This window comes from Hirundo rustica, chromosome 6 (genome assembly GCF_015227805.2).
Source record: "Hirundo rustica isolate bHirRus1 chromosome 6, bHirRus1.pri.v3, whole genome shotgun sequence".
Classification (NCBI taxonomy): Eukaryota; Metazoa; Chordata; class Aves; order Passeriformes; family Hirundinidae; genus Hirundo; species Hirundo rustica.
In genome coordinates this window covers 39548438-39566485 of record NC_053455.1, presented here as the reverse complement: position 1 = coordinate 39566485, position 18048 = coordinate 39548438, and the positions used below count along the sequence as shown (strand labels likewise).

Sequence of the window (18048 nt, the reverse complement as noted above, 5' to 3'; positions counted from 1 at the left end):
ACAGTGAGGACCCAGCAGCACCTGCTGTGTAGGAACTTACCAGAAGTGCTGCTTAATGCGTTCCAAGGCACTATTCCTTTGTAGGATGAATAGCGCACAGTGGTGCTGGTATTTATTGCCTGCTGTTGTAGCTGAGAACAATGTTTGTCTGACCAAAACAGCTGCTAATTGCTTTACTTTTGACATCGGTGTTTTATGTAATGCCACAGGTACTGTAGGGTGGTTATCTCCGGTACGTATGTGGGTCAAAAACTAGAACAGAAAACTAGTTGTCTTGACGGGAGGAAAGGGATAGTGCAAGAGGGCATAATCTTGCTTGCTGTGACTGACAAGGCACATGTGAGGTCCAAAACCTGTTGATTATAGCTGATGGAAGGGAGGGGAATTTGTTTGAAGCATAACAAGTAATTAACAGTGTACGTACTGCTGTGGTACTCCTGGCTACTGTCATGACTTGGATCCACCTGCAACTAAACTCAGCATGAATAAAAGGAAGAAGGTAGGTTTCAGAGCTTTTATTTTCAAGGGATAAGACTTTCCTTTGTCGAGTTCTAAGGATACAGCTTGTTTTACTTCATAATCTTCTGTGCTTATGTTTTAAAGTGGAGCATTGTAACAAAACAAATCAAGCAAGGTAAATGCTTCATCTATCGCCCATGATTATCGATGGCTTTTCGTATCCACTTTTTCAGGCGGAATACATGGGTGTAAAATCCATATTTGCCATCTCGGTCACAGCCTTCTCCCCATGAAACTATTCCCACTTGATACCAACGGTTGTCATCTGGGTTCTAAAGTAAAGAAAAAATGGGATTGGAGCAAGGAGCAAGAGACTTTGATAGAATCAGAGAATCATTAAGGTTGGAAAAGACTTTCAAGATCAAGTCCAACCTTTGATCAAACACCACTCTGTTAATTAGACCACAGCACTGAGTGCCCTCTTTCAGTGCAGAAATTCCTCCTGATGTCCACCTTGAACCTCCCTTGGCACAGCTTGAGGCCATTTTCTCTTGTCTTTTGCTTCAGAGGAAGAAGAGGCTGAGTGCCACCCAGCTACAACCTCCTTTCAGGAGGTCTCCTCTGAGCTTCCTTTTTTCCGGGCTTAAACAAGCCCAGCTTCCTCAGGCATGCCTCATAAGACTTGTGCTCTGGATTGTTTAGCAGCTTGGTTGCCCTCTCAGATCTAAACCTTGGATGTGCTCCAGTCTGTTTAATGATGGATGCTACTTTGGGATTCAGACTGGCGTCTCCAACAGAGTTTATTGGAGTCACTTTGTCTCTACTCTTAAATCTCTAATTAAGAGCTGGCCATCACACATGGGTCCTGCAGCTCCTAATATGCTGAGAGCTCCATGTAGAAATGGGGCTGGATGACTGCAGGACTCATCTCCATTGCTCACCTTGGGCATGAGCTGGGTTTGCTTCAGCCACTCAGCAGCGGCTCAACTCTGCTGCTGTTTTTTAGAAGCGTAGAACAAACCTATCTCCGTATGTCTTATGAGCTTGAACCTGTTGAACATACCTTCATTACAAAAGGTCCCCCACTGTCCCCTTCACAGGCATCTCCTCTCTTTGACTCATCAGGACGGTAACCTACAGGCAAGAAAAATGGACATTTGACTATAGGAGTGGCTGGTGTTGGCCATGTTTTCTTGAAAGTTTTGGGATAAATGGCATAAATGTTTTGGGACCCATGAGATTGTTTGCTGGTTGTATCAACTCTTGGGCTTTTGTTTTTCATCTATGTAAAAATTCTAATACTGCATCTGTCTTTGCAGCATTCTTGAATCTACCCTCTGTGCTCTCATTCCTGTATTTCATCAGAATTGCTGTTAGTGTCAGTTGCACTAACAGTTGTACAACAGCTTGAGCTACTGTGCTTTTCTTGTCTTAGAAACTTATCTGTAATAATCTGTGTTCCCTGTTCTTCTATTTACTATAGAGACACAATGTTGTCCCCACTTTCACCTTCCTGTCACTGTAAGTTCTGCTCTTCCTCTCCCCAGCTGTCTTCCTAAAGTCTCAATATAAAGAGGAAGAGGATTTCATTAATTCCTGATGAACTAGATAATCTCTGCATTTTTCTATCACCCATGTCTCCATTTTTTTCTGTAGGTCTGCATCTCAGCTATTTCAAAGAATGTTGTCTAGAAAAAGAATTCAAAAGATCTCTATATTTTCAGCACACTCTTGTAATTGGCTTCCATCTCATGCAATTGCATGCATTTAGTTGCAAGCAGCACAAATCCAGTCAAAAATCACAAGGCTTGCACATAGGAAGTGATAGTCTGCACAAAATAAGAATATAGCAGAAACTATTAAACTGGTCCATAAATCCATAGTTTCTTGGTAACTTGAATTCTGTGTCCCCTTCTCACTCGAAAAGAGTATGATGCTAGGAGAGATTTAGGAAGGTAGGAGCCTTCAAAGTTTGTCGCCATAAGTATGAATGGGCTCCAAAAGATTGAGACAAGCTAGTAGATAGGATACTGGGTGTGCAGCCTTTAATTCAGGAAGTCATTGAACTGCTCTATGTACTGGCGAAAAGATAATTTTATTTGTGCTTAGTTGTCCCACAGCTGCTGCTGCTAGCTAGTACCATTGGACTAGTGCCTGACACAGGTTGGTGTTGCAAACTTTATTCCTAGCTCTAAGTTCTCCAGCCTTCATGTTTTCTGGGAGCTGAGAAAGTTTTTATCTTAGGGAAGTTATTCTTTGTGGAGAATATTTGCAAATTTATCAGAAAATAACCTTGCTGCACGAGTCACACCAGGAGCTCAGAGCCCGTGACTTCTGTGGCAAGTTGTTCCTGTGGGCTCCAGTGTTACTTACCTGCACAGAACATGTTGTCAGTGACTTTAACTTTGGTGGATGCCTTGCAGGTGCTTTGATCTACAATGGGCACGTTGACCTGTTGCAGAACCGTGGGCAGGTTGGAAGGGTTTGCAGCCCATGTTTCTTTCAAGTTTCCCCAGCCAGTTACCCTTCCTTTGTAACCTGCCAGCATCAGCCTGTGGAAGGAAGCACAGGTATAATTCAGTGTATTGTAATGCAGCTTTCTCCTGCCTGACTGCACTTAGCCTTGAGAAGTGATCTTTTTCTCTCCTTTCCTCACCTCTGCACAACCTCTTTGGTAGGCAGGCAGACAGGATGGATGTAGTCACTGAAGCTGATGGGTCTCTTTAAGTGCATGAGTGCAATGTCTCGGTCCATATTCTCTTTCCAGTTGTACTTGGGATGGAGGATGATTTTATCCAGCAGAGCAATCTTCTCTTTATTCTTTTCATATCTGGAATAGTTATGAAGGAAAGAACTTGCTGTACAGTAGCAGCAGAGAGTCTTCTGGAGTTTGATACTCTCAGCTTTGTACCCTCTGAGACAATGCTGTCTTTACATAGGAGCACCCTTTTAGATTTCCCAGGCTTCCTTACTCCCTTTTGCTTTAACCTTCAGGATCAGCAGGAGCAGCAAATGATATCCCCATTAGATCCTGTTATTGAGAGGCATGTAACATTAGCTATAATATTTCCTTGGATACTGAATGACAGCCCAACTCCAAAGTATCTCGTTACTTCAAGAGGAAGCCTAGTTCCTTCTCACTTCAGTCAGACTCTTACTTTGCTCTTACGTGCTTGCCAATCCGCACCAATATGTCACTTGTACTTAAGTTCTTGTCCCAGGGGGGATAAAAAAGACAGTGAGCAGCAGTCAGGATCCAGCTGTCACTGATGAGGCTGGCACCACACAGCAGCTCCTGAGGAGACTTTTTGTAGAGCATCACCTGCCTGAGAGATGCAGAGGAAGGAAGCCCTTAGCAGGACTAAATGGGTCCTGGTGTCATGCAGAAAGTGCAGAATTGGCAGTGAGCAGGAAACAGCATCACACTGCCCTGATAAAACTGTGTAAGCAGCATTGTAGCAGAAGTCTTCCTTCGACATGTATATCCTATGTCATTGGCCATTTACCCCATTTCTTTCACCTGGAGAAGTTTCTCATCCTTCTTGTTCCAGCAAAGCTGGAAAGATGAAGACATGAAGATGAAATACACCAACACACTTACTTTCTCTGGTGGTTGCATACTTGATTCCAGAGGTGAGTTTTTCCAGCTATTTTAGTACTGCTCTGTCAACCACTTGGAGAAGCTTTGATTAGAATCTTAGATTATAATTTGTGCACTCTGCCAAAGATAAGCAAGCCCTTTTATTTCTACCTGCTTGAGCTGAAGAGGAGACACAATTCCCACATGCAAAGACAGTACTTACCAGGGGGAGCTGCCAACTTCTGCATCATCCCCACTGACAATTCTTCCTGTGTAGGAATCCAACAGCTCCCTCTCACTTTTGTCTGTTATCTTTTTCTTCTCAAATAAAGGACGAGTGCCACAATCTGAAAAAATAAGCAATCTGGTTTTGCTAGTCTACCTGATTCAGTGGAGAACTGTTGTCTGCAGTCAGCGTGCGAAACTGGAAGATCTTAGAAAGGAAGTGCTTACTAGCTCCATGATTGGAACTGGATATTGACTTCTGAGAGGTCTTCAAGGAATTTAAGTATCTTCCCCTGCTTTTAACAGCTTTTGGTTAGCTGATGTTGCTGAGGAACAGTGAATAGGAAGAAGCTACAGTCCTTCTGCAAACATGCTGTATCTAGAGTTTTTGCTCACCTGCTTCACCAGAACCAAAAGTTTTTTCATCAAAGAAGGCTTTGAACTCTTTAGGCATAGTAGAACGTCCTGATAGTCCCTCAGACTCTTGGTTCTCATCCTCTAGAGAGCTGTCTGAGAGATGGAAAGACAAACGTGGTCAAAAGCTTAAGTGTAGTTACCATAATTATCAGCAATGTAAATGTTCCTTTCCCTACACAGTGGGTCTGATGAAGGAATGATGTTCTAAAATACCAGTGCTCTCTAATGTGCCTTGTCCACCAGTGTGAGTTTTCAGGGAGAAGAGAACACCTGAGAGAGGTAACAGTGCTATGCACCTAAGGCAGGGTAGTACATGTGATACATGGACAAACAGGACTCCCATGTGCCTGGTGCACGTACATCCTTGTCTGTGCCTCCCAGGCCAAGCACTTCATTCTAGACCTGTTATTTGCCACTGCCTCAAATGTGTGCAGACTTCTCACCGCAGTAGCGCAGATCACAGTAGTCAAAGTAGGGTGGTTCATCTGTGACACACCAGACACCCTCCTCGTCTCTGTCTGGATTCCGACAGTAATTCTCTTGCAGCTCCACCTCTGGATCAATGTGTTTTCCGTGGAGCATTTCTCTGGCTTTCTCAGAGTTCCACGGCAGACACTTCGCTCCAGACACAGTGACTGAGAGAGTCCCTGTGTAAAGCATGCCTTTCTCTGGTTCACAAGGCTCCGTTGGTGCCGGTTCTACGGCTGGTGGAGTAAATGGAACTGTTGTTCTGTCTTCACCTGGAAAGACAGAGAGCTGTGATTTAAGCCATAGCTGTGCACGCAGAAGGGCTGTTAGCAAATAGCACCAGAGCCCCTTTACGAAAGCCTGGAGTTCCATGGGGCCTCCCACCGTGTTTCAGAGCTCCCACTGTGTAGTGGCCCTTTAAAACATTGCAGTGTCAGAGGTGGTCCAGCAGTATGTGGAGTGAGGCTGGCACTATTCATCACACTTCTCTTTGTCACTAAGATATGAGGAACAGTATTCTGTTCCCTTCTGGGGCATCTTTGAGAGCCAGCTCAAGGGATGGGTTGGTGTCTCAGGCATGAAATTCTGCTGTATTAGGTTCTCCAATACCTTATTCTAAAATGCTTAACTAGACCATATTTGGAGGAGCCTTTTACTGTGGCATTCTACTAAAATGGGAAATGTAACTTTGGCCAATGTTTCTAAATCTGATGGTAAGTGAAAAATTTCCCTGCAAGACTTCTCACACTTTTTCTTGCAAGTGTCCTGATGACTGCAAGCTTTAAGCAGCGTTTCCTGAAGGAGTGGGTATCCAATCTGTTCTTGCTTGGCCTCAAGGTGCCTTCTTGTGCACCAGGGGAGTCCCTATGTGAAGAGAGACCCCATTTGACTATTCAGTCTGGTGCACAACAGCTACTGGGCAAGTAACATTCACCTTAATCAGTGGGGCTGCTTCTGGTTTTTGACTCATCATGATTATAAAAGAACCGTGCACAAAATCGAGGCTTTTCTAATCCTGCTATATCCATGCACATGGAAGCGTAACTAAGATACTGCAGGTCAGAAATTAACTGGTGAACAGAGGTAGCACAGATGCCTGATGGCCATGAAGCAGAGCAGTATTTCTTCTCAGTTTGTTAGATTCTACAGACCAGAGCAATGGTAATGGCTTTTAAAAATTTCAAAATATGCCATGTCAAAATGGTTGCTGATCTCTAATTTTTGCTTATGAGTTGTTGCTTCTAGTCTCTGGTTTTGGGAGAGAAACTTCTGCTGTGTGAGAAGGTTTTCTCCTTTACCAATTCTTCTGAGGCAGAGGCCAAGCCCCAGGGGAGATAGCTCTGTACTGGGGAGAAACGGGAATGTGTAAGTGTAGGGGGATGGTTCTCCATGTCCAGTGCAATGATGAGAGGAGGGCATCTCCTCTTTACTCGAGATTGTGAGTATTAAACTGCACACCTCCACAGGAGAGAATGTTAAGGCAGGCAGTCAAACACAAACTCTAGTTATTTTGTCCTGAAGGTGGGAATTCAGATCAAAAAACATTATGAGTCCTGGCTGTCACAAATTAGAGACAACTGGGCCAGGATTTTGGGGTGACTGACTAGAAAGTACTGTGGTACATTCCACGGGACTGCTGACACTGGGTTTAATTTAGACCTAGATCAGCAAACTAGAGAAAACAGCTCACTATGTATGGGCAACTCAGTGACTTTTCTTCCTCAGCTCCTTTTCCCTTTGAGATGCAGCTTCTCTACTCCTACTGACCTCTGTTCATGTAAGCATTCCCCCTCCTTAACCCTCTCCTTGCTTTACTGTCTGTCTCAGTGCAGTGTTTTGCTGTGAGTGAAGGGCTCTCTGGAGTGCTGGGGCATACCGCACACGGGGATGGGACACGCCTCCCGTTCCACCGTTGGGTCTCGGGTATAGCACCATGGGCCTTCTGAGTTGTTGTCTGGGTTCCTGCAGTAGTTCTCAATGAGGCTGGGATAAATGCTGGCATTGAATCTGTGAGAGACAAAGCTGGTTAGGCTGGGAAGGAAGGACACCCCGGAGAACTCTTAGGGGGTACGCTGGAGATGAACTTACTTAGGAATATGTGGATATTTGCTTGTCCACACTTGACATTCAATCCCAGACTTGGTGTGGCTAATTGTTCCCCGATAGTTCTGGCCCAGCCCGAGAGCACAGTTACCTGTCAAAATCCCAACACAGTGTAAGCCAGAGTCAGTGGGACTGGATGTTGCATTTTTCAAGGTCAGATGTACCTTCCTGTCCCTTTAACTTCTGCTGGGTGCATGAGCCTGCACAAGCAGAGCCATCCTCTTCCTGTGAGAAGAGCACACAGCCTAAGCTTTCTCAGCCTCATCAGAGGGAGCTGTCCCCGAGGGCTCTGTGCTTTGCTTTGGCTCAGAGCCTTTCTGAGAGGCTGCTCACACCTGACCGTCACAAGGATAAGGATATTTACCCCAAGTTATTTCAGTGCACAAGCCAGATTATTTGTTGCAGTGGTTAGTGGAGAAAGACAGTAAGAAATAATTTCAAATTCCTCCCCTGGTATTTTTCTTTATAAATAGAAAGTTTCTCCAACATCAGTTTAATTTTTTTCAGTACAATCTCTGCAGAAAGCAAGTTCCTGGCACTCACAGTATCTAGGAGATTGAGGTCAGCATGAAGTTCATACCTTCTAGGCAAGCATCCAGAAGTGTCCTGGACATTCCCAGGCCCTGACATACTAGCAAAATAAGAAGAGACACATTATATGAAAGTGATGCCTTGAGAAGGCATCATCATCAATCCAAATAAGCATCATCACCAGTTTATCATCTAGAGACAAAATACAAGTGCTTAGCCCAGGAAAGCGAGCTCTTAAAAGAGGGAGCCATCTCTCCAGGATGAGACAGTGGATTTTGAAGGATAAGAGTAGTACCTGCAGGACTCAAAACAACCTACCTTGGTAATTTGACCAAAATGCGTCCTGTAAAAAAGAAAAAAAACCATGTATTTAGGGACACAAAACATCCAACCTTTCTTGGCTACTGCAATTCAAACCAGTAAGCAAACGTCCCATCAGAGAAAAAAAAAAAAAAAAGACAGACTAGCCTAGCTCTGTTTACACCCATTATTAGGGAGTCAAAGCAAAAAAACTGATATAAAACCGCATTCCCACACATCAGACTCAGGAATCAAGACAGTATTGTTTCTAAAGAGACCAAAGGTGTTTACCACCATCATCAACCTGCAGAGCAAGCAGAGCTTTCTGTAGAGCAGTGGGCTACAGTGCAGAAATCCAAGCAGCTGAACCTGGAATTTCTAAGGCCACAGATCACATGTAGGTATTGCTCAGCTCTTTGGATCTCTACAATGCAGCCTGAGGCTGGTTGCTTTTGAAGTACTCTACAGAGGCAGTGTCTTGCTGGCTTAGGCTCCTTACTGTTCATCTGTTGTATTTTTGGGTGTGGAATTCTGCAGGACACCAGCCTTGGGGCTAGGAGCAAATCTCAAAAGGATGCAGCACAAATTTGGCAGAGTGAGTGAGTCTGGAAACTGAAAAAAGGGACAGGGAGTTAAGAACTTAAGCTCAAAGGAGTCTGAGGCACCTGCACTCAGTGTTTGGCTGCTATGCCAGTGCTTCTGTGAGTGTCTGGGACAGCAGCTCACGTGCGTGAGGTACCATGCTGAGCTAGTGGAAGATGTCATTCAATGGCACCTTGTCACTTCATGCACAGAGAGGGAGAGAAAAGAACCTGAGCTTTCAGATGTGTTCCCTGCAGCGTCTCAAGAAGGGAAGCTCCCTAAGGAAGCCTGAGCTTGCCTTGGGGTGCGCACACATCAGCCTCATCTTTGGGTCATAGAATTGACTATTGCAGCCCTGGCCCCTGGCTGTGTGTGCAAGCTGCCGGTGTCTCCCTACGGAGATGGGCTGGGGGAATGTTTCTTGGTACCTACCGTCTGATCGATGGATTCAAGGGCTTCGAAAGCCTCCTCATAACTGCATTTCTCCTCCAGGCATTCTCGCTCCAGGTTTCCCTTAAGCATCTCTTCTAGAAATCCCTTGTTGGCACGTCGGTGGCGCTTGAGCAGTGACAATGCCTGCCCCTTTTCCAGGAAAACTATCAGGTCAGAACACTGCCAGTCAAAGGGCTGCTCACAGCCAGAGGGCACCTTTGTCTCCCCTTGCAGTTTCCAAAAACCACATGCAGTCGATGCGGTGATCCCACAGCCCAGCCTCCCCCAGCGCACCATACAGAGAGGAGAAGCCTTGTCAGGTCTACACTTGATGATCTAGAATTCATCCTGTCACAGCTCCCATCACTTAGGGAACAGAAGTGACAGGAACACTGCTTCCTCCGCAAAACTGCTCATTTGCAGTTAGTTAGCGGCTTGTTTGCTTTGAGCTTGCTGCTGTCCCTGTCCCCAGCCACTGTATTTCTGACTTGCCAGCCTCAGACCACTGTGATAAGTACAGCTTGGTTCCATTTCATGTTCACAGCCCCTGATTTGAGACCTGGAGATGGGTCTTCCCCCACACAGTAGTGGGTCTGAGAGGACTTAACCTCACATTAAGAAAAGACAGTTAGGAGGCTAATAAAAGGAGCAGTGAGCAGGAGGGTGGCATATTTTGTATGACCTAATGTTTTGATAAGGGACAGCTGGAGAGGCAGTGGAGAATTAGGTCAGCTGAGGAACCTATCCCTAAAAGCCCCATAGCTGTGTTACACTTGATTCTGGACTGAGCCACAGTCCCCTTCCCTGCCACTTCCCAGGTGACCCATAAAATCCACTGAGTTGCTGTCACCAGCTGACAGATGCAGCTGCATCCTCCTATGTTCACTCCGTTCTCAGTACCCTTTTGCGCCCGAAGGACAAGCTTTTAGCCTGTCCTGACTTGAGGAAGAAAACTTGCCACCTGTGTGACCCCTGGAAAGAGCTAACCCTGTTTTTCTTCCTCCTGTCATCTACTGGTACTTTTGCCCTTGTGTCTTACCTCCAGCATGGCTCAAGGTGAGGTGCAGAAGGCTGGAGAGGAGCAGGCCCCTCAGTACGCTGGTTTTGGTGTGCGCCATACTGCCCAGCCCTGGCTGCAGGGGAATTGCAAAGGAAGCAGAATAAGCGCAGTCGCAGCCCTGCTGGGTTAATATTGAACCAGAATGAAGAAACACGACTCCAGGTCGTGGTATGTCAGGGACAGTGGGACTCTTATCCCTCCTCTCTTGGCATCTCTCCCTCCTGTCAGAGCATCTTCGTTTCCTTACTTAACTTCTTATTTCATGTCTAGGAAGATGGCATGAGTAGCAAGAGGACAAGTTTGTCCCAGGGCACAGGGAGAACTCAGGCTGGAGAGCCATCAGGGCTGAGGGCTCACAGCCATCCCAGCCAGAGAGCTTGCTCCTTTCCCCTGGCTTTGCTCCTGTGCAGCCCCTGGCACCATCACTGCATCCCCACCACGCTGGGCAGGTTCAGTCCCTGTCACAGACTCTTCTCAGAGGCTGTACTCTAGCAGCCTCAAATGCAGGAAGACTTTGAGACCTCAGCCATTCCCAGTCCTTCTCTTTTCAGCTGCAAGCTACCCTGATTCTCCCTAGTGCTCAGCTGTCTTTCCTTCCTGCAGTTATCAGCAAGCTCAGCCTCAGCTATTTTGGCACCGCAACACACAGTTTCAGTGTCCTCCCTTGTCCCTTGCCCGTGACAAGGAGCAGAAAGGGTGCCTTTGACAGCCCTTTGGGAAATTAAATTTTTCTCCCAGTTAGGTCAGCAGTTCCATTGGCAGTGCATTCTTCCCAATGCCTTATAATTCCTAGCTGACTGGAGGAGGATGAAGCAGCATGAAGGCTGGGCTCCCCCTACCCCCCATAGAGGAACCTACTAAAGTCCATCCAAAAGGAAACAGAAACTGACAAACAGGGAGCTAGGACACCTCAAACCAGCCAGGAAAACAAGGGCTTCCAGGAACAGGGAGATAGGAATGGTCTGGATGTCATGACATCAGCTATTAAGTCAAGAACTGGACTACCAGAGCTGGGAAGGCTCTAATGATTGCTACAGCAAGCTGACCATTGGCAAGAGTGGAAAAACAGCAGAAAGCAGGACAGCAGTGGGGGTAGTCTCAGGAATTGCCACACAGAACAAAAGTGCTTCCTGCCAGCAGAGAGCATGTTTTGTGCTGTGCCTCTGTGCAGCTAACACAAGTGTAATGTTTATCTCCATAGAAGGAGTGCAAATATTAGCATTAGGGTGGCTGAGGAATGACTCTGGACGCTGGTACAAAGAGCAGTTGCAGAGGCTTCCTTGCTCACATAAGAGTATCTGCTGTTCTCATCTACACACATCTCTACTCCCCGCTCTGGATTTTGGAGAGATGCCTTTAGGAATGGCTGGGATTCCATGGCTGGAAATGACCTGGGGGGAGAGTGTGTGCATGGGATTAGACACAACCCTAGAAATACCCATGTTACTTTGCAGGGGAAGCAGCATTTAGGCAGAGAGCACAGGCAGGGACAGGAAAGAGCACAAACAAGAGTGGTGAGGTCAGAGCTGCTGCTGTGTCCCACACAGCCATCTCCACTCCTCACTGGAGGAGGAGGCACAAGCAACTTTCAATATCTTCAATCACTTTCATTTCTGCATCTCTGTCTCTTCTTTATAATAACCAGACAGCCTTTACACTGCAGCCTAAGTCAACTTTGTTATACTTATGCATAGATTTTTACCCTCCTCTTGTCTTTCCTTTAAAGGAAAGGACTTGCCACCTTCTGTGGGATCATGCAGTACATAAGACTAACTTTAAGCAATACTACAATACAGCAGTTAAACTGTTATAAGTTAAATTTGGTTATCAGACAGGTATGAATAGCTTCTAATACTTACCTATGCCATCTTTCTTTGACATTACTTCTATTCTGGTTCCTACATTCATTTTGTTGCTTAAGCATTTGTTTGAAAACCCCTAACTGAAACGGATGATGATTCTGTCACTATGTCTGGCTGCTTCTTTTCCAGCTGTTCTTCTTTCTCCCCTGATACAAGACAAACCCTCCTATCAGAGCAACTAGGTTGTCAACTGTAAGTGCTGAAACCTTTTATGTAGAGATTACTCAAGGCTACATCTATCACTTAGGTTTCTTCTATTTCTTTACTTTGGTTTCGCTTTGTAACTGGAGATTTTCACTACATCCTGGGATGCTTTCCAGCCCTTTCTGGTGTCTTACAACATTGTTAGTAATTAAAGATGCTGACTCCACGTTGTGGCCATTTCTCATTCTGTGATGCGCTTCTAGGGCTCCTCCCTGTTCCTCCCATTCCTGTGGTCAGCCTCTGCAGCAGCATCAGGTATCACCTCTCCAGGGGTGACTCCCACCCCTCCAACATTTAACTCTTCCATTCCTGTAAGCAAATTTTTATCATTTCATTTTCTTTCTGCCTTCACTCACCCATGAATGATGGGTGCTATTTTCTTTCTTAGGACAAGAGATTTAAGATACCTTTACCATCCAGAGTTATGGCTTGTAACACAGTTAGGAGTTTTGATCTTTCCTTCTATGTGTTGATTCTTCTTTTAAAGTAAAGAAAGCCATTGGCTTTTTTTTTTTTTTTTTTTTTTTTTTCCTGTGTAACTACTTTTTCAGCTTCCAGGGAGCAGAATATTGGGGTCTGGCCTTGGCCCACTGAACCTTTGTCTGCTCTGTAATGGATATGGTTTGCTGGTTCAATAATTGGGGCATTAATCAGTCTGTTTCTAAAGTGAGCTATACGGTTTGATCAAAGCAACACCTTGGATACAATCAGAAAGATGAAATCATTATCCCTTCACACAGGGGTTTCTTTGTCCCTGAGGGCCAGGGAGCTGCCAGGTGGAGGGGGACTTCAGTGCCCAGAGAATCATCTCCTTCCCTTGCAGGCTGCTCCTTTTCATTCAAACACCTTGGTCAGGTTTAACCTTGGTCAGGTTTAAGTTTAGAAGTTGGCCAGGAACTGACCCCTGACCAGGGTGTGAGGTTTAAATGTAACACTTGTGTGCATGCCTGACACCTGGTGTGGCCCTGCCAGCACAAAGGACCCAAATCATTCAAAATACTTTGACACTTGTCACCCAGGAGTGTTCCAGCAGCACCCCAAAGCTTTGGTGAAGCCCTGCCAGCATGGTGGACCTCACCAGCCAGGAGAGCTGTGTGCTGGCTGCCCAAACCTGTAATGGTAACGGGTGTGCATGATCTCCAGCCAGCTGGGTAATCCATGTGCCTGCTATCCCAAAGCATCACCTCCACTGGCATTGTGTAGCACGCTTCCCTATGCCAGCATGTGGCACCAGGCAGGCACACATCCTTTTCCTTGCTATCTTTTTTCCCTTCTCACCGGGATCCTGACAACTGCACCAAATGTAATGCACTGGCCTGAGAGCTTGTTATGGATCCCAGTAAAAACACTCAGAGCCCACAGGGCTTGGCAGTCATTAAAATACCATTTATTGGACATAATACAAGAAAGGGCATGGCATTAGATAATCCCCCACCCCTTCAGAACCTGCAAACACCAAGCTATAGAGCACTGCACAGCTATCTGGTCAGGCCACAGCACCCTGTACAGATCCCATCCATGTTGAGGTTCACCAGCACCATGGTCTTCAGGGTTTTTAGAGGAATTTCCTAGGAGTAAACAACTTTATATATCACTTTGCTGTCAAGCAAAATGTTGTCCACATGAGAGCATGCTGTTTCTAAGACAAGGACACGGTGGTGGCATCACCACCAAGGGCCCATGTGAGTCACCTATGGGCTCCTCAGAATTAGCCAGCAAAGTTTATCTTGCAGCCAAGCGATACGTGCAGCACGGCACAGACGTGCTCCCACCTACTCAGATCAAATGCTGGGTGAACAATGTTTCTGTGAAGACCTCCTAATTCATAACTGCTCCTTCTATTTCTCTCCCGTTCCCTTAGAATAAAGAAGCAGGTCAACTCTTTAGGCAGCAGGGGTCTGGGTTCTCCCTGCCCCTTCCCCCCATTTCTCCCCCTTTTCTCCCAGTTCTGCTGTGACAGAGGGCACATGCTTCAAACACAGCACATGAGCCCAGCTCCAGTGAGAACATTCTGCAGCTGTGTCAATATTTGAGTTTGGATAGGCACCAAAGACAGAACAGTAGGAAGCACTGCAGCTTCAAATACAAGCCCCCTACACATGCCTGTGCTCCAAGCACTCAGGGAAGACTTAGCTCATGTGCCCCTATAGAAAAAATAATTAAAAATTAGGACACCCAAAGGTTTATCAACTGAACTCACGTTCCATCTTTACATCACATCAAAGTGTCATGGATCCCACTGTAGCACCTTGTTTGCAAACAGGATGTAAAAAGTTCATGAAAAAAAATAATGTAGAAACTGCAAAGAACAGCTTTTAGGGGTGTCACGTAACTGCATTCATAGCACTCCAAAAGGGAACTGTGCTATTTAAGATTCCTTGGTGCATCTATATTTTCCTCTTGTGCAGTGGGCATAAGAAACCTAGAGAATTTAAAGCCACTAAGCTAGACTAAACAAAAAAAATTTTGCGGAACTGCAGCTATTTGAGAGGCGTAAGACAGAGAGCAAGAATAGCTAAAACTGAGGATTCAGCAAATGCAAGTGGTGTTCCTATGTGAAAAGAGAGTGCAGAGCAGGCCAAGTCTGAAAACCTATTAGGTGTGGTATTGTCAGCCCTTCCTAGGAGGTCAAGTTGACATAGCTGTGCACTTCCTTCCTACAACAGAACTAATTTACATCAGCAAGCCTCAGTTGGCAAACAGGCACTGAAGATGGAACAGAGGGGATATCGGGATGTAGTTGTGGCTGTGCTGTCTTTTAATGTTTTGATGCAGGGGTAGGAAAGAAGGGGAAGAGAGAAAGCAAGAATGTGTGAAGAGAAACAAGGGAAAAATTATTGAAGCCAACTTGAACGTGGAAAGGAAATGGAAAATCTTCTGAGTAGGCATGAACTAGTCAACCTTTATGTGGAGAGGTGAGGAGCCTTTCATCTGGGGACACCGAAAATTGCAGTGAGACACAGAATCATCCTTTTCATGTCCTCAGAGTGTCCGGTCACTGTATGTGGAGGAAACTGACAGCAAGCAAACCAGGTGACAGCAGAGAAGGAACACTCAGCCCTAGCTCCAAGGCAGGATTTTGCTTCTGCTAATTGTGAAAAATGCTCTTCATATTACAAGGTACCTTGTAAACACTTGGGAAGCTGCAGTAATGTCTGGCACCAGCATGAGCTTCAAATGATCAAAAGCGTTGCTTAGCTGCAAGAGTAAAAGCCAAGGCAAGCGCCTGAATAGCAACAAGTAATTAAAAAAACTTGAAAGGAAGGCACTGTTCAAAGTCACTGCTTTGAGACTTTTCCTGCCTTCCCCACAGTGCACTGTCACTGACAGCGTAACCCAGGCAGAACAGAAGGACTGCTCATTAACGCTGTGTCTTCTCTAGGAAGTTACTCCCAACAACAGCCAATGCCTTCCCTGCGCCAGGCCCAGCATGTGGCATGTGTAGGCTCATAGTTTCAGTGAGCAGCTACAGCAAAGACCCACGTTTACATAGGCAGTTACCTCCAAGACTGCTAATTCTGCCTGGGGCTTAGTCACAGGGCCTTGTTGCTAAGAGAGAGATGAAAGAGCGAGGTTTTATTTTGTTTCTTTAACTTCATTTTAATAAGTACAGAAGATCAGCCAGGCCCTGTTGGGACAGCCAGGTATCAGTCTTTACCTCTGCCACTCCTGCCATGGCTCCCGAAGCTCATCCCCACCTGGATGATGATCATGTCACTGAGTGAGGCCTCATCCTGCATTATAATGCATTTGTCCTCATGCTCAGGGAGGACAATTTTGAGTATGTCCTTTGCTGATGGACACGTGGCCTTTGTCCCGTGTGCCCCAGGATCTGGGATCTGCCTTGAGACTGGAAAGTAGCGATGCAGTGACTGCTGGCTGTGATCAGCAGCTCACCCTCACTCACTGGCCTCAGCACCTACACCATGAGCAGGGTGGGCTCTGCCACAAGGCCCCCCTGCTGGCCCTTCCTCTGTGGCTTCTTTCTTGCTGCCTGAGGTAGGTCCACAGCAAGTGAGGCCACTGTAGTGGCGAGTTCCTCAGAGTCCTTTCCCACCTTGTGGGTGAGCACATGGTGCACAAGCCTCTGGGGAAGGGCGTAGCCCATGCTCACACTTGCAGGGCTTGGCAGCCGGGTGGGACTTCTGATGGCACCACAGCTTAGTGGCAAGGGTGCAGGACCTGCTGCACTGCTTGCAGGTGAAAGTGCACTCCCCCATGTGCAGGCACATGTGGTTGCACAAGGAGCTGGGTTTGGCCAGGTGACACCCACATATGGCACATTAGCACCCCTTGGGACTGGCTGGGCCAGTCCCAGCGGCCAAATGAATCTCCTTGTGCACGTGGAGAGAGAGCCAGCGTGCAAAGGCCTTGCCTCACTGCTGGCATGACAAGGGACCTGGTGCTCCTGCAAGTCTCACTTGGGGCAGAAAATCTTGTTACACTGGGTGCACTGCAACAGCCACACAGCCCCGTGGGCCAATGTGTGGGCCTTGAAACTCCCCTCTAAACTACAGCCCTTGCCACACTCTGTGTGCAGGAAGGGCTTGTGGCCAGGGTGGACAAAGTGGTGCTTCTTGGGGTGGCAGAGTCACAGGAAGACTTTATCATACTCCCTGGAGCACCACCTGTGCTTGTTCATCCCCTCTTGGGATAGAGATTTTAGAGGGGGGCCTGGGCTGCCAGAATAATCCTCCACCAGCTCTACACTCCTGCCACCCAGGCCCCCCCAGTAAGCCCTTCCCCCCATCCTCTGGGAATGCCAGTCTGAAGTTTTTGGAAGCTTTGCTCTCTTTCTCACCTATCTCTACATCTCTCCTTCTGTAGGACTGGGCTTCTGGGGTTTCTGTCCAGTTGTCCTGCCACCGGAGTCCTGCAGGAACTTCTGGAGTGGGCTGATCAGAGCATGCACCTTGCATGGCTTTCCAGCCAAGGGAGCACTGAATCAAACCCTACTTGAGGGAAACAACAGATCCAGGTCTCCACGACTTGATGCCTGCTGTCCCATTTCCAATTTTTTCTGCTGCAGATCTGGGATCTACACCCTTAGCCAATTATTCTTTGCACCTGCCACTGCTTTTAACATGGTTGAGATGGGATCGACATGCTGATTCTCAGTCCCCAGCACCCTGGTTTGCCATGACTCATGTTTGGAAGCTTCTTGCAGCCTGTGGAAATATTTGGTGGACAGTCTGCTAACAGGGTCATTGAGGACTGCGGTTTCAGCAGCTACCGCCTTGGAGACCTCGGGATCCCCTGCACAAACACAAAGACATGATGGATGAATTAACGCTGGCTGTTACGTAACATGATTGCTGCTGGATAAGAAGAATATGAACACTGGAGATGGATACTCTGCTATGCAGTAATCCCGGGGCTCTGCCATGAGAACCATTACTTTTACGTTCTTTTTCGGTTTTAAACCGGGGAAGAGGGACGAATCTCTGATTTCTCGCCACAGACAGTACCCGTGCAGCATTCGTATTGTTTCACGAGCGGTATTTCTAGGACGTATCGTCACGACGGGCATGAAACAGGGAGACACGCTCTTTTCTCGGCCCGTAGCTCCTACAAGCGACGCGTGGCCCGGACCGCCGTCCCGCAGGGGCTGCAGGGCTCACACGTACCGGGGGCAGCTGAAGGCGGAAACCCGACGCTCGGGAAGGCCGGGCCGTTCATCCCACCCACTCTGGGCCTCGGCACGCACCTACGAGGGGCTCCGCCCGCGAGGATGGCTCGGGCCCCCTCGGCCTCGGCCGCTCCGTGCCGGCGGAACCCCGCGAGGGAGCGGCGCACGCGCCCGGACGGCGAACGGCAGTGGGCGG

The 18048-nt window shown here is 47.1% G+C and overlaps 1 protein-coding gene across 1 annotated transcript; it reads right to left on the bottom strand.

Annotated features, from left to right (window-relative positions):
• Positions 1-613: 613 nt before the first annotated feature.
• Positions 614-10215, bottom strand: F2 (coagulation factor II, thrombin). The gene is made up of 14 exons (XM_040067837.2): positions 10137-10215; positions 9098-9261; positions 8102-8126; positions 7833-7883; positions 7238-7343; positions 7026-7156; positions 5125-5421; positions 4661-4774; positions 4263-4386; positions 3618-3785; positions 3116-3289; positions 2833-3011; positions 1523-1593; positions 614-791 (listed from the first exon to the last, which is right to left on the bottom strand). Exons 1-14 carry the CDS (start codon positions 10213-10215, stop codon positions 648-650), a joined length of 1827 nt encoding a protein of 608 aa, XP_039923771.1. The 3' UTR covers positions 614-647.
• Positions 10216-18048: the final 7833 nt, after the last annotated feature.

Excerpts from the sequence above, each read along its gene's own strand:
- F2 (XM_040067837.2), bottom strand. The coding sequence starts at position 10,215 with ATGGCGCACACCAAAACCAGCGTACTGAGGGGCCTGCTCCTCTCCAGC. Across the intron at positions 7,157-7,237 it reads AAATATCCACATATTCCTAA|ATTCAATGCCAGCATTTATC; the intron begins GTAAGTTCATCT and ends TGTCTCTCACAG. Across the intron at positions 3,012-3,115 it reads ACCAAAGAGGTTGTGCAGAG|GCTGATGCTGGCAGGTTACA; the intron begins GTGAGGAAAGGA and ends TTCCTTCCACAG.